Source organism: Chionomys nivalis, chromosome 22 (assembly GCF_950005125.1).
Source record: "Chionomys nivalis chromosome 22, mChiNiv1.1, whole genome shotgun sequence".
Taxonomy (NCBI): domain Eukaryota; kingdom Metazoa; phylum Chordata; class Mammalia; order Rodentia; family Cricetidae; genus Chionomys; species Chionomys nivalis.
In genome coordinates, this window is record NC_080107.1 from 43829374 (window position 1) to 43849358 (window position 19985).

Consider the following 19985-nt stretch of genomic DNA (forward strand, 5'->3'; position numbering starts at 1 on the left):
CAGTGGGCTCATGGTGTGGCTTCCCAGGACCTGTAAGGACTCTGTTCCCTGAGGACTTAGCTGGTGTTTAAAACTCTGGCGAGTCCACCCACCCCTGCACCAGTCCTCATTTTCTCCCACTGCACCCTGCCTCAAGGTCTGGGGAGCCGGCTCTGTCAATGACATCAATGACCTCATGAGAACCTGGGTTTAATTCCGGAAACCACGTGGAAAGGAGGGCATGCGCTTGTCAGCCCATCACTGAGGAGCTGGAACTAAGACTAGTCCTGGAGCTCACTGGCCAGCAGACACACACACGCATACACATGCACACACGCACACCACATATACACATAATCTACACACACGCCACACACTCACACACCATATACATACCTTCTCTCACACACATAGAAACATTCACACACTACACATACGTATACATACTCTCACACACATACCACACACAGACATTCTACACACACATACACACACAACACACATACACACACAACACACAATAGTCTCACATACACACTTACATACCACACACATACTCTCTCTCACACACACACATACACACACAACACATACATACACATTTACTCACATACAGAACACACACATACAAACACACATATATGCACATATACACACATGAGCACACACATGCATTTCCATCAAGATCACTGTAGCATTAAGATTTAACACAGACCTCCATCCTGTACATTCATATCACAGCTTCCCCTGACCATAATATCTTGCAACCCTGCAGCAAAAGGCCACACTCAGAATGGTGGCATTGCCGTGGCCCACTGACATGACTTGGATTTTCCTGATTTTACCTGTGCTGTCTTACCTGCTGACATTTCCAAATGTCAATACATGTCTGAGGTGCAGAGACAAAAGCTTTGGCAGGAGAGCATAGTTCAAGGCCTGGGCTATACAGTAAGTCCATTGCCTTCAATTAAAAAAAATTTTCGGGTGCTGTTGTTAGAGGACACTGACTGGCCTGTGTGTCAGGTAGGACCTTCCAACTCTCTAGCCTGGGCAAAGCCAAGGAATCTACAGTTTCCTGGGGTAGGCTCCACCCCTAGACCTAGGATTTTTTGAAGGTTGCCACTCTGAGTCATTCCCTACAGAGGTCTCTAACCCTGCTGGCCATCTGTCTCTTATGGGAACTGAGGAGGGCTGATCAGCCCCCACACCCATCCTCCTACCGTATGCCTTGGCTTTCTGTTGTACAACAGAAAGGGCGGTGACCAGGCCCTGGTAGGACTTTGAGAGCTAATTAGATGCCAAGATCTCTGGACTCACAGGTTACTTCTTAATTGTTTGTGGGTTTAAGCTAACAATGGAGCGGGAGGCACCATCCCAGCATCCTCCTGGCTTCTAGACTGACCAGGGTGTTCTTTGCGACTTGTTAGCATTGTCATCAGGGTGATGCAGTGGCAGCTCTCGCACACGTGTCCACCTCCCATGTGACAGAGGTCTTAGGCTCAAGTGGGAAGGGAGGTGGCCTAGAAGCACATTCTCCAGAGGCCTGGGAAATTCACCATGGGTGCTCCTAGGGACACCTGGGGGCAAGAGGAAAAGCAGCCGATCAGCCTTCCAGGAACCGTGGCAACATAGACCAGTGTGCTGGGAAATGGAAACCAGTTCTCATCCAAAGCACACAACTCACAGCAGTCTGGCTTTTCTGTCCCCTGTGTCACAAGGGAGCCAAGCCCGCCAGCAGCCTCTGGATGGTGTGGAGAGTGTAGCATGCTGCAGAGGGAGGCAAGACCAGCAGCTGGGAGGTTGGTCCCTAGCCCACTTTGCACTGCCCTCCAGCTCTCGGGGAAGCCAAACTGGGAAAAGCTGAAGCAGAGCTGGCAGCGCGGGATACAGTGGGGAAGCCCCGGGAGGAAGCAGCCAGCCTTGTTAGCGCTGACCTTGGCACCCAGCAGCTCCTGATGGATGGGGTTCGGCCTGGACAGGCCCCATGGGAGCTGCAGACAATCCATTACAGGCCCCCTGTTCCCCATACCGCAAGCAGCGGGCTGGGGATAAATCTCTGTCTGGGCAGCCAGAGAGCCAAAGGGGAACACAGCGCAGTATGAAAAATATCTCTGTCTTGGCTCTAGCTGCAAAGCCCATGAGAATGGCAAGAAGGGAGTACCCCAAAGAGGCAGGAACCCCAAGTGTAACCTTATCTCAGGCCACTGCTCAGTCTGGACCATTCAGTCTGAGACTCTGTAGAGACTGCAGCCCCAAGGACAAGAGACCCCTGGCCCTGGCTGGGCAGCTGAACAGATCCAGATGCTAGCCAGAACCACCTCTGGAATCCCCTGTGGCCTTTCGTGAGAGACTAGACCTCCGTTCCTCGGTTTGCAGCACTAGAGAATCAGTGTCTTTGTTCCAGAGAAAGCTGAGTCCTCGGAAATGAGCTCAGGGTCCTGCTGAAAATTGTGACCAATTGTTCCGAGCACATTTGGCTGTTGGGGTCGCACAACTGCACCAGGCCACCCCCATCACTACAGCCACAGTACAGATGAGGACAACGTTCTCCCCCTGTGTGTACAGTCACCATGGAGGGAGGCTTAGTTTAACCCTGGCACCACCACCAACTGGCTCTGTGGCCTTGGTCAGCTTCCGCACTGCCAAAATAGGGAGGTTAGTTCCTGTTCATTGACTTGTTAGTGGTTAACTAGATAGTGTGTAGGGGCTGCTCACTGCTGTGCCCCAAGGCCACTTAGGGAAGACAGCAGGAATACCAGCCAGGGGTGTGGCCCCAGACTCAGTGGTCCTTGCAGGGGTCTCTGAAGCCCCTTCATTGTCTTTGTCATGGCCTCAGGGAGTTGAGGCCAGATGTATTGTCTCCTTTGGATCTCTTCCCAATCAACAGCAGAACTCGATTCTTGGCACTCCCTGTTCCACACACCGTTCTGGCAGCTGCCTCTGGTTACTGTACCGTTGGGAGACCTTCTAAATGCTTTTGTCATCGTCTTCTTCTTCCTCCTCCTGCTCTCTCCTCTCTCTCTCTCTCTCTCTCTCTCTCTCTCTCTCTCTCTCTCTCTCTCTTTTGGGAGGGACAAAGCGTGGGGTATAGTCTGGGCTGGCCTTGAACTCCTTATATAACTGAAGATGATCTTGAATTTCTCATCTTCCTGCCTCCACTTCCCAAGTGCTAGGGTTACAGCCATGTATCACCACCATGCCTGTTTTTGTCCAGTGTTGGGGTGATCAAACCTAGGACTTTGCCATTTCAGGCAAGCAAACTACCAATTGAGCTGCTGTCCCCCAGGTCCGCCTGGCGTTTTTTAACATGATGCTCCAGGTATGAACCGAACGGCAATGGGTCACCTTGTGTTTTTTGTTTTTGTTTTTATTTATTACTCTAATAATGCAGCCAAGGGACACCAAGCCACTTGCCCATCAGCAGGGTCTGTGAAGTGACGCGGGAGTGCCTGGCCTTCTGTCCCTTCTCGGAGTCTCAGGTGGACTCTCTACTTTCAGTCACGTCTCGAAGCCTAAAACAGACCTGGATCACGTTTTTCCTCCAACAGAAACTTAGCCAGGACCTGCGTTGCATGAGCCAGCCAAAGACTAAGGCCCTGATGTCACTTTTCTTTCTTTGCTGTGTTGGGGATGGAACCCCAAGTGTCTGTTCACTCAGTGGCAGTGGGTGATAAAACCAACGTTGTCTCAGTCTTCTGGGGCCTGAGCAATCGGAAGGGAAAATCTGCCTGAAGCTAAGGCGGAGTTATTGTGGTGTGAGGCAAGCTGGATCCTGGGAAGGACCCACAGTGGCATGCGCCTTCCAGCTCCCAGCTGGGTCTTCCCAGATCTCCTGGCTCCCCCTTGTGGTCAGCCAGGCCCCTCAGCAGCCACAGAGTCCTGCCTGTGACAGCTAAGCATCTCCTCCCTTCCCAGGACTTTGGGTGTCTGGCTTGGATTTGGGTATCGGCTCCAGCAGAAGCAAAATAAGGCAGTGTGATTGATGGGCCCACCGTAAATTTGATAAATGAATCATCTTGGCAGAGAGATTCACAAGGCCTGTCAGGCGGGCGACATTTATTTAACTGCCTATGAAACTTCTTCCATTCTTCAGGCTGGTGATGCCTGAGGACTGGAGAAGAGCACCTGCAAAAAGTCGGAGTTGGAGGCTGCAGCCCCTGCTCCTCATTTTCCCACCAGCCCAAAGCTTTCGGCTTCCCGATCTGTTTGTCCAGGTCAGACTAGTGGGGTGAGCCAAGACCTCTGGGGAAGGAGTGCATTGCTACAGGCTGGATATTCGAATCTCAGTGTGGTCTTGCGACCCTGCATCCACTCAGGCAACATTTACCGAAGGCCTCTTCAGCTAAGAGCCTAGAGTCGGAACTGGGGAGCGTGAGACAGGCAGAGGCAAGCCTGGAGCAGCCGGCCCGGTAAAGTCCTGAAACGTTCCCTCGCAGAGTCGGGAGTGAGGGGGTCTGTCGGAAGTGGGAGTCACAGGAAAGGAGGAAGGGGAAGGAGGTGACCCGTGTGGTGTGGTCCCCTAGCCCAGAACTGAAATGGAAGCTGGGGAGTCTTTAAAATGTAGAGCCTAACTGGATGCCAAATAAACCTCTCCCCTCCCAAGCTGGTTAGCGAGTAATGTGCCACACTCCGGGGGTTGGGGGGAGGGACCTCACTGAGCTCCGTTATGTTTAGATAGAGTTCTAAGGACTTTCAAGAAATCCAACCTGCTGTCCTGACCCCAGGGACAAGTCCAGTATCATCCTTAACCATGTCACCTCTACCTGGTGTCTGTTAATGCTTCTGTCCCTGTCACCGCAGCCAGGCTACACCAATTCCCAGCCCCACTGCAGAGCAGCCCCAGGCAAGCTAGTCTGCTATTCTGACCTTCTGTCTCCTCTCTGAAAACACAGGATTATAAAGGTTCTGAAGGGACACACACACACACACACACACACACACACACACACACACTGGAGCTACACTGTCACTGAGTGAGGATGCAGATAAGGGTTTGGAACATTGACAGTGACAGACAGGTGTGTGTATAGTTTATCCGGCCTGTGATCAGGGTACCCTTTGCTGGCTGAGGGCTGGACCCCCACTCGGTGAGTGTCCCCGAGTATGGCAGAGCAGTAGGGGAGTCTCAGCTGCCGGACCCCACCAGCTCCGGCTCAGGTTATTGTCAGGCTCCATATCTCTGACTCACTGTTACTGAGAACACAGGACCAATTAGCAGCAGGGACAATTAAGATATGCGAGGGCATGGGCACCCCCCTTCCCCGCAAGCCCTTATTAAAATGCATCAATAATTAAGCATGCCTTTAATAGCTACATTTCTGCCTGCAGACATGTCCCTGTACAGGCCTCGGGATGCAACATGCTTTGAGATTTGTGCTGTGGCCTTCTGTACTGGTGATGAGGCCCGACAATCCAATCTGACTGGGATTCTGGCAAGGGACAGTGAAGCAGAGCTAGAGAATTCCCAGTGTCTCCCGGCTGTCTGACCGCAGAGATGAAGCCTTCCCACTGGGGACAGACCCTACACAAACCCTACACCCCTCGCATTCCTCTTTGATAAGGCCTGACCGTCCCTCTCAAGGCCATGAGGTGTGCAGGCTGACCCTGCCGCAGAGGGAATGGCAGTAGTTGGCTCCGTGTATGCAAAAGCCGCTTGATGTCTAAGTGGTTAGGACTAGAAAGGACCACAGTGAGCTAAGAGATCAAGAATAGGTGTGGTGGGACAGCTGTGGTGTCTGTACCCGGGGAGCGGGGGAGGCAGGGGGATCAGAAGTTCAGAGCCAGCATTGGCTTCATGGCAAGTTCTAGGCCAGCCTGGGACACATGTGATGATAATAATAAAGCAACTATCAGTCTTCACCAGCAGGTCCAAGCTGTGATGCCAGAACAAGACACATAAGACAGACCTGAGAGACGCAAGGACGGCATGCATGGAGGGCATGGGTTCTGCCCAAAGCACAGTGAGACCCCACTGCCGAGGCTTCTGATCTGTCTAGAAGTGCAGGAAGTCCAGTCCTCATGTGCAGTTCTGCCTTCTTTCTTTATAATGAAGCAACCCATTCAAACTTCTAAAACTGTGTGTGATGTGTGTGTGATATGCATATGATGCCTGTACGCTGTGTGTGTGTGATGTGAGTGTGCAATGTGTGTGTGATGTATGAGTGTGCTGTGTGTGTGGTGTATGTGATGTGAGGGACGGGTGTGAGTGGTGTGTGTGCAATGTGTGTGATGTCTGTGTGCTCTGTGTGTGCTGTGTATGATGTGTGTATTGTGTGTGATGAGTGTGTGACGTGTGTGTGGTGTGTGTGATATGTGTGATGTGAGTGTGCAATTTGTGTGTGAGATGTATGAGTGTGCTGTGCATGCTGTGTGTGTGATGTGTGTGGTGTGCGAGATGTGTGTGTGTGGTGTGTGTGATGTGTATATGATGTCTGTGTGCTGTGTGTGATGTGAGTGTGCAATGTGTGTGATGTATGTGTTGCTGTGTGCTGTGTGTGGTGTGTGTAATGTATGTGTGATGTGCATATGCTGTCTGTGTGTTGTGTGTCTATGTGTTGTGTGTGTGATGTGAGTGTACAATATGTGTGTGATGTATGTGTGTGCTGCGCATGCTGTGTGTGTGATGTGTGTGCTGTGCATGCACACTGAAATGCCATGGCATGAATGTGAAGTTCAGGAGACACCCCGAGGAGTTGGTCGTTGCCTTCCACCTTGTTTGAGATAGATTCTCTCGTTTGCCACAACCTATACCGGGCTAGCACACCCTGGTCAGTATCCGCCCATCCGTGTGGGAGTGCCGCAGGTATAATGCTTGTCTATCTTACGTGGTTCTAGGGCCCAAATCCAGCTCTTCACTCTTGCCTGGCAATTCCTGCGCCATCTCTTCAGCCCTCTCTCCTTATTACATGAGATAAGGGAACCCCTCTGCCTTGTCCCCTGCCCCTGAGGTCCTAAGGCCCTGACTTCCAGATGCCTGCTCAGAGCTCTGCTTTGGGGGGCGGGGACTCCAAAACTTAGGAATAGGAATCTCACCACCAAGAAAGTAACTGAGGGTGTCTGGCAAAGAGGAGTACACCTGTGGGAAACATGAAGGGTGGGGCTGGCATTCAGGCTTTGCACTCTCCAGGACTTCTTGCGGTTGCCAAGGCTTGGCACCCTGTTTCCTGCTTGGCTTGTGTGGATCCGGTCTGTCTGAGACTCCATTTCCATCTCAGAGAAGGCAGGTGCTGCTCATTTAATTCATTATTTATTTATTGGACCAAATCACTCCAGCAATTCTTGTGCCGTTGAGTGTAATCCAATTTGGTTTTCAACATGCTTTTAAAGTAAAGAAATAAATACAGCGGAGGCTTGTTAAAGGTGATCACCAGGGAGTGGGCCTTGAACCCATAACTTTAAAGTAATAGCCCCATTACGGGGTGGGGCGATGGGTTTTTAACTGTTCCAGGCATTTAAGTCAGAAGGGTGAGGGGCTCACCACACAGTCTACGCAGCTCCAAGCCCTTCCCAAGGCCATTTAACCTCCATTTACAAAGAAATAAAGCGAAATTGATGCTGATCAGGCCGGCTGGGGGATATTTCTGATCCATAAAAGCTCTCTGTCTGCAGTCTGTGGAGTGGCCCTGTCACATGGGAAAGGCCTCCCTGATAAAGATGGAGCTTTATGGCCTGGTACTCACGGCTAACAGCAACCTAATGCCACATTTTCATTTCTGTGCAATTAATGTTAATGTCGACTGCGAAATTGTCATTAAATACCATTTTAAAATCCATTCAATTTGCATATGCAAAGCTCATTTACCATCGCCGGAGATGCAGCCGGCACTTCATCACGTCCTTGCCCTGGAATTGCGGCCACTCCGTTTTATAGCAATTTAAGACTTTTATATTGGGAGCTGATGATAATGCATGACATTCTTGAGCCCAACTGACTTGAAGGATGGAAAGCCGAAGCCCCCGGGGACCAGAGGTTCTGGGTGTCTGTGCCATATCCACATTAGAAAGAGGGGGTACCCTAGGGAGGAGCCTCAGATAAGGAGCCTGCCACCCGACTATAGGCCTGGCTCCATCAGCCGCAATGCTGTGTGACCTTGGGGTGCTCTCTTCACCCCTCTGAACTCTCTACTTCTCTTGTTTTCAATAAAAGTTCCTGGTCAAATGATTGCTAATGTATGTTCTAATTTTAAATGTTTGAAAATAGAAGTCTATTTAAGAATCTGGGCCAAGCTCTTACTTGCATGAATTCTGGGGGAGTCAGTTAACCCCTCCCAGCCTGCTGTGGGTAGATAGGACCCCTACTAATCTCCAATGAATGTCTAATGAAGGTTTATAGAAAACTGGGGAGAGAAAATGAGGTTAGTGCTATGATTCCCCATTACACAGGAGGAAGAAACAATTCCCAAGTGAAAAAGATTGTCAAAACTCAGGACAGCCATCATATACTAGAAGCCCATATATGAAACAAGAGAAAGTAGGAAGAAGTTCAGAGAGGTAAAGAGAGCTCTCAGGGTCACACAGCAGGTGGTTCACTGAGCTGAGCTGAACTACATTGTCAGGCTCCCCGTCCAGTGCTCCCTCCTTTGGGGACTTGGGAACAGAGACAGAACTGGTACCCAAGGCTGACTCTAGATTTTAGACTCCTCCCCTAATATCAGACTGTCTTGAGGACTCCAGGACGGGCTAGCGTGATGACTCTACAGTCCGCAGGGACCAGGTGAGGAGGGCACCTTTGTGAGGCTGGGCTGCTGCGCTCCAGAACCCAGGGGACCAGTCCAACTTTCCCACGGGTCTCAGCACTACCCCAGCCCAGGTCTTCAGGGTGGTGTGCACAGAAATGCGCTTCTAGGGGAAGGCGGGTGCCCTAGTGAAAAGGGGCTGCTGGACCGGACTCTGAAGAACGCGAACACTTTTCCTGGCAAGATGATATGAACGGGAGTTTCCAGAAAAAGCTGCACCAGAACCCAATATTCCCTAAGGCTGACTGACTGACCTTAGAGACTGCAGAGCTGCAATGTTGCAGACCCGGAGCCGGACTATCTTGGGCGACCTGCAGCCCCTTTTAGCCCTTCATTGCCCACCAGTATCAGGGCTAACATCCTTTTGAAAGGCACACACAGAACCCCTCTTCCAACAGCCCAAAGACTAAGAAAGTCATCGGATGGCGTCTGAGGCCTAGCAGAGGAGCTTGTGGGCTTTGGGGGGGAGAGTTCAGTTTGGGAAGATGAACAATTGGTGGGACAGTGGCCCACAGGGACAGGAATGTGCCCATGATAGGCCTGGTATTGTGTGATTTTACCACCATAAACACGTGAGGGAACAACGAGATTCTCGCCAACCGTCAGCAACTGACAAACACGACAGGACCAGAGTGCATAGTCGATTGCTGGGGCAGAGGAATCGGGTTCCCTCCCTGGAATCGGGGTGAAATGGGTGCCCACAGGCACATGAGCTGATGTAGGAAATAAAATATGGAGACTGATAGAGGCCGACGGAGCCCATAGAACGAGGAAGGGGCCAGCCCTAGAATCGGTGAGCGGCCAGCAGGGCTGGGGCCGTAGGAAGTGTGGGTTCTCTTGGTCTCAAGTGAATGAATGACCTTTGCTGTAGAGACCATGGCACAGACAATGGCAGTGACCCATGTGGTCTGTGTGATCACAGGACTGGAGAACTCACTTCTCAGGGTAACCCCTGCTTCTGGGTACAGGCTAGATTTTCTGCATTGGTCTGATGGTTTGTGACAGGAGAATTTCATCTCATAAGCCAAACACTGATAATACAGTTTACCACAAAATGGTCAACCACAAAGACTTAATTTTATGTGTGTGAGTGTTTGCCTGCATGCATGCATGTACACCATGTGTGTACAGTGAATGTGTGTACACCATGGGTGTACAGTGCATGTATGTACGCCATGTGTGTACAGGGCATGTATGTACACCATGTGTGTACAGTGAATGTATGTACACCATGTGAGTGCAGTGCATGTGTGTACACCATGTGTGTGCAGTGAATGTATGTACGCCATGTGTGTGCAGTGCATGTGTGTACGCCATGTGTGTGCAGTGCCTGTATGTACACCATGTGTGTACAGTGAATGTATGTACACCATGTGTGTACAGTGAATGTATGTACACCATGTGTGTACAGTGAATGTATGTACGCCATGTGTGTGCAGTGCATGTGTGTACACCATGTGTGTGCAGTGCATGTATGTACGCCATGTGTGTGCAGTGAATGTATGTACACCATGTGTGTACAGTGCCCACAGAGACCAGAAAGGATGTCCGGTCCCCTGGAACTGGAGTTACACATGGTTGTAAGCCCCATGTAGTTACTGGGAACCGAACCCAGGTCTTCTGCAAAAGCAATGAGTGCCCTTAACCACTACTAAGCCATCTTTCCAGGCCCTAATCTCCTCGCTCTTGGGTTACATTTTGAACCGCCGCATCTTAACTACCAACACAGCTCATGTGCCCAGAGGACTCGCTGTATCGACTCCTATAATAAAGTCTTCAATGAAGCTAAAGCCTTGAAACGTCTTGGCAGGGATACAGCAGGCACTGCTATGATCCCATTGTATAGGTATGGAAACTGAGGCAAGGCTCCTGGCTGGTCACTGTCCAGACTCAAGTCCTCATGCTTCTGCGGCAGGTACTTAAACTCTGATCCCTCTTTCCAGCCTGTTGGTAGATTTTTCTTTAAAGACAGGGTCTTATGTAGCCCAGGCTGGCCTCAAACTTGTCAACTTAGACAAAAAAGACTGTGAATTTCTATCCTGCTGCTACAGAGTATTGTGATTGCAGACACGTTCCACCACCTGACCTTGAATGAGAAAATCTCCAGCCAGAGTGCGACTGTTCCTGCTTCCCATTGCAGCTTGCCTTTTACCACTCCAGGGTTCTCCTTCTGGCCCCCAGTCCCCTGATGGCCTTGTCACCCTCCTAAGCCACAGGGAAGGTTGGAGCTGGGCTCCCTGACCTTACCGTGAACGGATCCCAAAGGTCACGTTGGGAGGGACAGAGGGTGGCTCCTTTTGTCGCCGCTCCTCCTGGTCGCTGATACGGATGTCATTGAGTTCACGATAGAGCATATTTTCCCGGGCAGTCACCAGGCCAGCTTTGACAGCCCCACGGTTCATGGCAATATAGTTCCGGGTCAGCTCATGGGGGCAGGTGGGTTGCTGCTTAAACACATTCCAGTGCCCAATGGCTGCAGGCAAGGAGACAGCAGAAGGGTGGGTGTCAGTAGGAGGAGAGGGTATGGGGCTCCCTTCGCCTCCATCACCGGGGACAGTGCTGCCTGGCCCTAGCCAGCAAGCCACCTGAAGAGACAGGTCTCCCAGAGATTCCAAAGTGGGCATGTGATGGTCAGCTTTGTCAATTTAGTTTCAAGGAGAGATTATCTACATGGGTTGGTTAGCCTGTGGGGGGTTGTCTTAGCTAAGTTGACTGGCGTGGGAAGACTCAGTCCACTGTGGGCGGCACCATTCCCTAGACAGAGGGTCCTGAACTGTGTAAGGGTGGCGAAGTCAAGCTGAGCACAGGCAAGCCTGTGAGCAGATGTACATTCATTCTCTCTACTCTTGACTGAGGATGGAAGATGTCCACCTGCTTTATGCTTCTGTCACTAACTCCCCTGCAGTGATAGGATTCCCAGCAGCAACCTGGGACTGTGAGCCAAATAAACCCCCTCTTCCCCTAAACTGTTGTCGGAATTTGTTTTTTGTTTGTTTTTCCCAAGACAGGGTTTCTCTGTGTAGTTTTGACTGTTCTGGAACTCGCTCTGTAGACCAGGTTGGCCTCGAACTCACAGAGATCTGCCTGCCTCTGCCTCTTGAGTGCTGGGATTAAGGAGGATGCCACCACCATCCAGCTTTGTTGTCAGAGTGTTTGATCACAGCAAACCCAACCTGCTGGCTCTGACTTCCACTGGGGCCTCAGGGGTCGACCCTAAGACTGCCCAGTGCTTTCTTCATGGTGAAGAATGAGGACAGCTACTCCAGGGGTGTCTTTAATGGTCTCCTACCGCTCACTCCTGGCCCCTCATAACTCTCCTCTTTGACTGTGATCTTACCACAGGGCAGATATCAGCTCTTTCCCTCTGTCCCAGTCAAGTGGCTTTATCTGACTTGGCTTGTGGGAAAGAGGTGTGAGTCCCTCATCCACCCCTCAAATCTCTGTGCTCCCAAGAACACCCACTCACCTTCAGGGACCCCTCCATCTAGTCCCCGGATGTAGAGTCCGTAATTGAAGTTGATACCAGGCAAGCTGCAGCTTCTCTCCCGGGGCTTGCCAAGCTCTGCCTGTTGGGGGAAGAGGGCTGAGGTAAGGGACAGAGTCTTAGACTTAGCAGGAGTGAGTACTGTCTCCCCGCCAGCAGCGGAGGGGCGATAGGTCTCTTCCTCTGAGGGGCAAGCAAGCTGCACATGAGGTCCCGAAGCACCTACACACCATGGACAAGCAGAGCAGCCAGCTGCGGCTGGGAGTCCAGACCCACTACCCTGGAACTGGAAAAAGAGTTCAAGAAAACTGAAGGAGGTGTCTGGACAGAGGGTCAGTTTCTGTACCTAACACTGCGTACCTGCCGGGGACAGCTCCAATCATGCACAGGTGGACAGCCCCAATTGCCTACAGGTGGCTGGAGGGAGCCACCTCCTCTTTGAGCTCTCACCTGGCGGGTGGGGGCCGTGGGAACTCAATGTCACCCGATTGGTGACATTCCTTCTAATGACATTCCTTCTGGGTCTACACAAAGCTCTTCCTTGACTCCCGGATGTTATCAGCCACAGGGACCCCCCACACACACTTTATAGACAAATCACCTACAACTCCTAAGGAATGGGGACTCTGTCCAGGACAGGCAGATTTAGCCTTTATGAGGAATGAGGACCCTCACATACAAGTGAGCGATGAACTCACGACAGGGAAAGCTAGACAGTTTCTTCTGTGATCTTGCAAGATTTGGAGCCACGTGAGACAGTGGTGAGCATCCCTTGAGCAAAGAGAACAGTCATAGAACCCCAAGGGCTGCTCCTCTTCCTCCTCCTCATTGGCTGAGTTTGAGTGGGGTGGGGCACTACAGATCTGCTACTTACCTTCCTCTATTTCTTTCTCTCATTTCTTAAACATTTATTTATGGGAGTGACCATGGTAGACAGAGTGTCTTAGTTAGTGGTGCCATTTCTTTTTTTTTTAATTGACATTTATTGAGCTCTATGTTTTTTCTGCTCCCCTCCCTGCCTCTCCTCTCCCCCCTTCTGTCCTCTCCCAAGATCCCCATGCTCCCAATTTACTCAGGAGATCTTGTCTTTTTCTACATCCCATATAGATTAGATCTATGTAAGTCTCTGTTAGTGTCCTCATTGTTGTCTAGGTTCTCTGGGATTGTGATTTGTAGACTGGTTTTCTTTGCTTTATGTTTAAAAACCACACATGAGTGAGTACATGTGATAATTGTCTTTCTGGGTGTGGGTTACCTCACTCAAAATGATGCTTTCTAGCTCCATCCATTTGCCTGCAAATTTCAAGATGTTATTTTTTTTCTGCTGTGTAGCACTCCATTGTGTAAATGCACCACATTTTCCTTAAGGGATGCTATTTCTATTATGAAACACTGTGACCAAAAGCGAGTTGGGGAGGAAAGGGCTTACATTTTTACATCATAGGCCACCACTGAAGGCAGTCAGGACACGAACTCAGGGCAGGAACCTGGACGCAGGAGCTGACGCAGAGGCCATGGATGAGTGTTGCTTACTGGCTTGGTCCCCACAACTTGCTCAGCCTGCTTTCTCACAGAACCAGCAGCCCAGGGGTGACTCCAGCCACAATTAGCTGGGCCTTTCCCCACCAATCATTAACTAAGAAAATGCACTAGGGGCTTGTCTACAGCCCCGTCTTGTGGAGGCATTTTCTCAGCTGAGGTTCCCTCCTCTCAGATGACTCCAGCTTGTGTCAAGTGACATAAAACTAGGCAGCACAGAAGATAGTTTGTGGGACTCACTTCTCTCCTGTCACGTGAGTTCTGAGAACGGAACTCGGATCGTCAGGACAGGCAGCAAGCACTTGCATCTGAGGAACCCTCTTGTCCCATATTTGTCTTTTCTCAACTGAGACCATGCCTGGATTAGCTCAGATTTTAACACCCTGATTATTTTAAAGCTTTTCAGACATGTGAACTTTGTCACATCTGTAGATTTTTAAGTAAACGTGGCTGCTAATAATATTTGACTTGCTGGGTGGTGGTGGCGCACACCTTTAATCCCAGCACTCAGGAGGCAGAGGCAGGCGGATCTCTGTGAGTTCGGGGCCAGCCTGGCCTAGAGAGAAAGTTCCAGGACAGCAAGGACTGTCACACAGAGAAACCCTATCTTGAAATACAATACTAATTTTGACTCTAATCTTCTGGTGCGTGGGGATAGATGGACTAGTGGGCGCCTGCAGGGACTCAGTTTCTGTCTTTCTCTAGGTGAGCAGTCCTGTCTTGACAATGGACCATTCTCTGCTGTTTTGTACACCTACGACTGACTTCTTCTTAATCTCCATGCTTGTCTAGAATGGAAGTCCTCTGCGACTGGAGGCCCCGCCCTGCGGGGCACACACAGCATCTCCACGCCTTCCTCTTCACACACGGACACTCTCCTGCCATTCCTCCCATGCCTGCTCTCATTGATTGCCCACAACTGTCTAGAGCAGCGGTTCTCAACCTGTGGGTCTCTACCCCTTTGGGGAGTCAAACAGCCCTTTCTCAGGGGTTGGCTTCAAGCTCACCAAACCAAGGACACTCCTGATTTCTGGTCCTCCTGCCTTTACCTCCCACTCCGTGGCAACACACACTGGGTGGCGTCAGCATCATCGGTTCTTTCCAGCTGTCCCGTGGAAGCCCAGATTGAGACAGCAGCCCAGTAGGGCTGGGGAGGGCCTGCCTCCCTGGTTAACACATGGCTGTCCTTCACTTAGGGTTGGAAAATACAGACCTGAAACTCCCCTCTGCTCCCTAGAAGGGCACAAATCCCACTGTGAGGGGCCCTGCTCTCAAGACCTCAAGGCTCTGTCTGCCAGCCCCCCTGGAGGTTAGGATTGTCACAAGTGAGTCTGGGAGGACAAGCAGCCTCCCTGGGGATCTCTGTTCTTCCCCTAAGCTGCTGGCCACTCCTCTCCCTCTTTCTTCACATGTCAAATCTCAGACCCCAATCTCCTTCAAGGGCCGGGGACTCTGGATTCTAGGCAGGGACTCTGCTGTGTGGTTTGGTTTGAAATTCCGTCCACATAGCTCACTCTGGGCTACAGATGAAGCTCTCGCCCCTCGTTTCTTTATGAAAACTGGTGTCGCCAATGACTGCTGGGAAGTTAATTAAAACATGGCGGCTCTGCAAGGCCCTGCCTCCCTCAGGGCAGGTGCAGGTGGGCCAACTTCCAGCTAACATGGCTGCTCTGCAAGGCCCTGCCTCCCTCAGGGCAGGTGCAGGTGAGACAACTTCCAGCTGGAAGAGGAAAGAAGGACAGACTCAGGAGCTGAGTGCCATCTTCAGCAAAGGGCAGGTGCCTCAGTCTCCGTGTGCTGCAGACCTGTTCAGGAAAGAGGGGAGACACCAGCCACCAGAAATCACCTTTGGGGCTGAGCTTGCTAGTATTTATTCCACAGATCTTTAGCTCGTTCCTTTTTGGCACCAAACCCCGTGCTGTGAGTTCTGAAATGAAAGCAGTCACACAGCCTTGCTCTTAAGAAGCGAACTGACTTAGAGAAAGGACAAATCCAACGACAGTCAAGAACATCAGCTGTGCGACAAGGAAAGCTCAGACACATCACCTCAAAACTTCCAAGGCTACAAAATGAGACAAGTCACTTGTGAGGCATGGTCTGACAAAACTTGCATTCGTCCTATATAAAGAGCAGTCACAAATCAATACAAAGGAAAGCATGTCTATAGAAAAATGGACAAAAGACTTGAATAGACACCTCATTAAGAAGATGTCTTAGTGGCCAAAGCCCACACATCAAGGTAGTCAACCTCAGCAATGCACAAAATACAAGTTCAACGGCACTGTCCAGGTCTGAAGTAATCAGAACACTCCTGATCTGTGGGATGGTGAACTGGCACAGCCATGGAAAAGGTGGTGTTAGCTATTAGAGCCAAGCATCTGTCTAGCCTACAATCCGACCCTTATGTTGTGGATGCGCACAGTGGCTCATCCTCACTGTCAACCTGACTGGATTTATGGTTCCCTAGGAAGCATGCTTCTAGCCATGAGTGGCACCATCCTCTAGCCTGCAGTCCCAAACTGAATGAAAAGGAGGAAGCTGCTTGGACTTCTGACTACAGACGCCATGTGATCAGGCACCTCACGCACCTGTCACCATGCCTTCCCTACCATGACAGACTGTGCCCTCAAGCCAGGAGCCAGGATAAACCTTCCTCTTCTAAGTTGTTTTTTGCTTTGGTTGTTTAGGGCATTTGATTACAGCAACAGGAAAAACAGCAAACAACACTGGGAAGGTGTGAGAGAGTCCACACCCCGAACATCTGTAAATGATGCTGACAGTTCCTTCAGGAGAGCACCAGAAACCCCACCCCGCCCTGTGACAGGGCAGCTATCACAGGAGGGCAATAGGTTTTTTCTTTTCTTTTCTTTTCTTTCTTTGTTTGTTTGTTTCTTTCTTTCTTTGTTTCTTCCTTCCTTTCTTTCCTTTCTTTCTTTTCCTTCCTTCCTTCCTTCCTTCCTTCCTTCCTTCCTTCCTTCCTTCCTCCCTTTCCTTCCTTTCTTTCATTTCCTTCCTTCCTTCCTTCCTTCCTTCCTTCCTTCTATACCTGTGTCAGTGTGTATCTCTGTGTGTGTTGTGTATGTGGATTTTCTTTTCTTTTTTTGTTTTGTTTTCTGTGGTTTTGTTGGTTTTTTTTTGTTTTTTGGGGTTTTTTTTTTTGTTTGTTTGTTTTGTTTTTTTGAGACAGGGTTTCTCTGTGTAACAGTCCTAGCTGTCCTGGAACTAGCTCTTGTAGACCAGGACTGGCCTCGAACTCATAGAGATCCACCTGTCTCTGCCTCCCAAGTGCTGGAATTAAACTACTGCCCAGCGTGTTTGTTTGTTTGTTTTGAGACAGAGTTTCTCTGTATAGCCCTGGCTGTCCTGGAACTCACTCTGCAGAACAGGCTGGTCTCCAACTCACAAAGATGCTGCTGCCTCTCCCTCCCAGTCATTACCAGTCAGCACCTGATACTGGGAGAAGCCCAGGCTAAGGCTATTGTCCAATGCGTGGACTACTCGGGAGAAATGCCGAAAGGCCACTTCAGAAAACAGCACTTGGGCCAGCTGGACACAGGATGGCTAAGTCTTACTGAGCTTGATAAAGTGCTCAGGAAAAGAGAGACACGTGTTTCAACTGGCATTTTGTGAAGAATCCAGCAGGCATCCAGGGAGGGCAGGGGAGTCCAAGGCAATACGGGGGCTTCCTGGAAGCAGAGCTGCTCTGAGGCTCCCGAGGGGTTGAGGAGAGAAGCAGCTGACAGAGGGGCCCCTGGGTCCCTCCCTGGGCTGTGTGGCACTAGCTGAGTGTGGCACGCGTGTGCTCAGGGGAGCTCCTGACCCTGAATCCTAGCCTAGGACGAACAGGTGGTGACAGGTGTCTAAGACCAGCTGTCACTCGGCTGCAAGGAGACTTGAGGCCTGTCGGTCACCTGCTCTTCCATGGCAACCTCACTCTGACATCTGTGGAGCTGATGCCACTCAGTCACAAGTCTCAGCTTTGATGGCTCACATGGGCCCCCAAACAGTCTGCCTCTTATATTAGGAAAGGACAAGAGAGGGCCACTCGCAAAAGAGGTCTCTGGGCCCGCAGTCAGGCTGGGCTGTGAATAGGTCCTGGGGGCAGGCAGCATGGCAGGTTGTCAGGCCTTGCGGATGTTGGGGACAACCTCCCCAAGCAAAGATGTCAAGTGCTGTCTTTTGTGAAGAGAAACAAGGAAAAAAATAAACATGTATGAGCTCCTGTGTGCAAGGCATGCGTGGTGCCTGTGACTTCCTCTTGTGATACTAAGCTTCCCCCTGAAGTCAGAGAATGCCTTATGCGGGGTTGCTCTTCCCATCTTACAGATGGGCAAACTGAACCTTCACGACGTCTGTACAAGGGTCTGGAGGCATGGCTCAGTGTTTAGAGTGCTTGCTGCTCTTGCGGAGGACCGGAGTTCAGTTCCCAGCATCCACATCAGGCAGCTCACAACTGCCTGAAACCCCAGGAGGATCCGTCATCCTCCTCTGACCTCCTAGGTGCATACATGTAGCACACACACAGACATGCACAACACATGAATAAAAATAAAATATTAAAAAAAAGGGGGGGTCTATATGTGATCCACTCCAGTAGCAAACTTAAATAGGATTAAAATCGCCTCCCTTGGAGGGTCAACCCTCAGTCTTGGCCCACACAGCCTCTGACCCCTGTAAGGGAGGCTTTCATTCCCATTGGACAGACGGGAGACAGAGGGTCAGGAAGGTAGAAAACTAATAAAGTCCTACTAATAACTAATAGATAACTAATAACTAAGCCCTATCAGTCTTCGAGTGCTGCCTTCCTTGTTCTTACTTCTGATTCTTAAGACAGCTCACCCAAGGCCTCCAGGTCTGCAAGAAGCATGCCTTAGTTTTGAACGGCAGGGAACTGTGAACTATTGGAAGCCACTTAAGCATGGCTCCCTAACCTGAATCCTTCATCCCAGGGGTGTTCCACTGCAGAGAGAAGAAGCCCAGATTCAGACTGGCCACCCCACTCTCCCCAGCCGCCTTCAAAGCACTCTTTCCCGGAGTTTCCTCTGTCACTGAGTGCCTTGGCTGGAATACAGCTCTGGGTGACAGCTGTCCCCATCAGCAGACAGCTTCATTAAACCTTATTAACATGTCATCCCTCTCCGCCTTAGTCCCATCCTCTCTGCTCTAATTAAAACCCTCTCTCTCCTCGTCCCGGGGGTCCTGGGATTCTCCCAGTTCCTTCTACAACAGCGGAGGATTGGAGCTCTGAAACCCCCACCCCGCCCCCGCAAGGGTGGGTCAGCAGCCCTGGAACTGCCTAAGGCTGGCGGCCCTGTGAGAACCGCAGGCGACTCCCCCAGGCAGATACGGCTGATGTTTCCCACGGGCAACTGCCTCGCTCTGAAGTTCCCTGGGACGGAAGAAGTGGCTGAGCCTTGAAGCCCAAGCATGACTGCCTTCCCTCTCATATCCTCCTGTATCCTCAGTGAGTATTCATTTCCAGTCAAGTGGAAACGGGTGCCGTTGGCCAGTGTTGGCTCGTGGGTGGTCCAAACTGAACTTGCTCCAGACAGATGGGGAGATGTGTGCATTTTCCAAAATGGCGGGGTTTGTGACAGAGAGCTAGATGCCCGAGTTCCAGACCCACCTTAGATGTCCCTCCCAAGAGAGCCCCTCCTACTTCCTGGTCACCACATACAGTATAACCTGTTAGCTCCCTAGGCGGCATCTAAACAAAATAGATGCTTGGTCTGTAATTGTAAAGCCTCCCACTCACTCTCCTGTATCCTATTAGAACTGAGAGAGGTGGAAGCCCAGTTATTGCCCGGCAGTTATTAAATAAATATCTGCATACCGGCCCGCTTCTGCATGCATATGAACATGCATACCCGTGTCTGTGCTCACGGTAGTTCATTACTGTAAAACAACTTAAGATCTTCCAATGGAAGGCACAATATAAATGCAAATTGTGATTGCTATTAGCATAGGCATATTTATTGATTTCCATAATGAGAGCCTCAGATAAACAATCACGGGAAGTGAGACGCGCTGTGCATCAAAGGACCCAGGCAGTCTGGACTTGGAGCAGTGTGCATTGTCTGAACGCTGTATAATGATATCAAAAGCCACACACCAGAAGAACGCATCCACGTGAGATCAAAGGTGTGTAAAATAGCATCAAACAAACCGAGAAAAGACAGCAGGACTCAAAGGTTTACACATATCCCTACCATCCGGACATGTTATTTGTTATATTTTTAATGCTTTTC

The 19985-nt window shown here is 50.5% G+C and overlaps 1 protein-coding gene across 1 annotated transcript in view; it reads right to left on the minus strand.

The window, feature by feature from the left end:
- Nucleotides 1–19985, minus strand: part of Cfap77 (cilia and flagella associated protein 77) — a 124851-nt gene that overhangs the window by 44402 nt on the left and 60464 nt on the right. Inside the window, exons 2-3 of the mRNA XM_057755506.1 lie at nucleotides 12181–12280; nucleotides 10962–11187 (exon numbers count right to left, since the gene is read on the minus strand). Coding sequence (XP_057611489.1) covers nucleotides 10962–11187; nucleotides 12181–12280 — 326 coding nt within the window. The remainder of the gene's footprint in view (nucleotides 1–10961; nucleotides 11188–12180; nucleotides 12281–19985) is intronic.